At 38.8% G+C, this 2,094-nt stretch overlaps 1 protein-coding gene across 1 annotated transcript in view; it reads right to left on the minus strand.

Moving 5' to 3' along the window:
* Window positions 1–1,570: 1,570 nt before the first annotated feature.
* RCBTB1 (RCC1 and BTB domain containing protein 1) overlaps window positions 1,571–2,094 on the minus strand; it is a gene marked incomplete at its 3' end in the record, with an annotated part of 11,133 nt that continues 10,609 nt past the window's right edge. The window contains 1 exon segment of the mRNA XM_072398654.1: window positions 1,571–1,722. Coding sequence (XP_072254755.1) covers window positions 1,571–1,722 — 152 coding nt within the window.

The following is a 2,094-nucleotide window of genomic DNA, read 5'->3' on the forward strand; positions in this document are numbered from 1 at the left end:
AAAAAAAATGAGCAAGAACAAAGGAAAATTGTTAACCTATAGAACAGACCAGTGCCACTGATCCATTCTGCTTTAGATCGGCATTGCTTACAAAAAAGGTTTTTAAAAAATTAAATACAAAAATACAGCTTCAATGACATGTTTAGGAAGCAAACTATATTACTATTGCTGCAACTGCTGTCTTTAAATCTACTAATCCAAAACCCATCTTGTTCCAATGTTTATATGAATTTATACTTAAAGATATTCTCTGCATTCTTATTTACTTGACTGTCCAGCTGATCACTGTATTTTCCTGTACATGTACAAATAGGGAATATATGGATAATTAAAGTGTACCTAGGCAACATTTTTACTTTCCATATAAGGGTAGACAACCTTTCTATGCAAGATAAAAAATTTTTTTTTTGCCTCTTTAATGGTAACGCAGAATCTCCCAGTTTTCCTAGGTCACGCATCCTGGGAGGCTCTGGCTGCTCCTTCTGTGCATGCTCTAGTCTCGGACATGTGCAGAAGGGGCATTTTTCCTCCTAGGGGAAGGATGCCGATCTCACGCATGCACAGTTGAGATCATCTTTTCCCCCCCTTCATAGTGGATACGTCACCTGATCTCGAACCTGCGCAGTGCGAGATCAGGTGATGGAGAAAGAAGATGGAAGGTAAAGGTGTCATTTTTTTTGTTTTTAGTTTAGTTACACTTCAACTTACACAATGTAATGTTATGAGCCTCCAAATGTTGGGAGGAACAGCACAGAAAAAATAAAGTTAGACCCTATACCAGCGGCAAAATGGTTTTAGCCTTGTGGCAGTCTCGCCATATAGGACAATGTTCTAAATTTGCAGGACAAGTGCTTTAGGATACAAGGTGTCACCACGTACCACCAAATGATAAGTGGCTGAATTGCCAGGAACTTTTGGAGATTGGAATCCAGACAGAATCCCAATCTTCTGTGTAAATGGGGTTTTGGAACTACTCTTCCCCATTTGTGAATACAGGCTGACAATACAACCAGAGTTTTAAGCCTATGAGCAAGAAGTTCAATGTAGTATTCTTCAACTTCTTCAATTCTACCTCCCTTCCCACCCTCCACGGTACTTGGCTGCTGCTTTTAAAGCCCTCATGCTCAAGTGACAGCAGTTTACAGACTAAATCATCTACCTTTGATGGGCATTGAAAAACACTGCTGTCACTTGTGTGCAGGCTCAGGGTGTCAAAGCTTAGCTTCCGTTTCAAACATTGTACTTTTGGGCACTTTGGATGCAAGTTTTCTGGCTGCATGCTGTGCTTTCAACTGCTGACTGCTATTGCTAGTGGCTACAACCAGTGTATGCATCAGGGTATCAGACACCCCACACACACAGAAGTGTCAGATGCTGACAACTGAAGGGAATCCACTTTTGCTTGAGCTTGAATATGCAACAAAAAACACCTTACAAATTAATGATAAAAAGAAAAAAAAACACACACAAACATCCTTGAATATGCCTCTTACGAGAAACAGATTTGGCAGCTGCTAATGGAAGGCAAACGAAAATACACAACATGTTCACAACATCCCTATTTTAATACCTATGGCATCCTCTGGTGGCAGGTCCACAGTGTCTGTATATAGGTATTGTAGAAAAGCATAGTACACTGGATAAGAAAACTGCTCAATTTCTATGACCTCCATGGAGCTTTCACTCCAGTGAGACTGGAACATTCTGCGGAAGTGCTCACATCTAATAAAAGAAAACACAGTGTTAGTTTGACACTGGGATGCAAACACTTGCCTTAAAGCAAGACATATTCATTCAATTAGTATTTGTGCAATTATTTTTATTTACATTACAAGGTACTAATCAGTATAGGGCATATAGCAGACAATTTTGTTTTGTTAATCCCTCAGTATTACTGTTTCTAGACCAAATGACCCTTCATTACCAGGATTTATACAAATGTAATACTCTTGAGGATTCCAATAATTAAAGATTCTTCTGTCAAACAGCTCCTTTCTAGTGTAGGAATTGCATGAAGTAAAAATAAGCTACATTCTGCATCAGATTATAAAAATGTTTGAGACTGTAAAATAACCTACAGCCAGTTAGAAAACA

The sequence above is a fragment of the Pyxicephalus adspersus genome, chromosome 1 (assembly GCF_032062135.1).
Source record: "Pyxicephalus adspersus chromosome 1, UCB_Pads_2.0, whole genome shotgun sequence".
Lineage (NCBI taxonomy): Eukaryota > Metazoa > Chordata > Amphibia > Anura > Pyxicephalidae > Pyxicephalus > Pyxicephalus adspersus.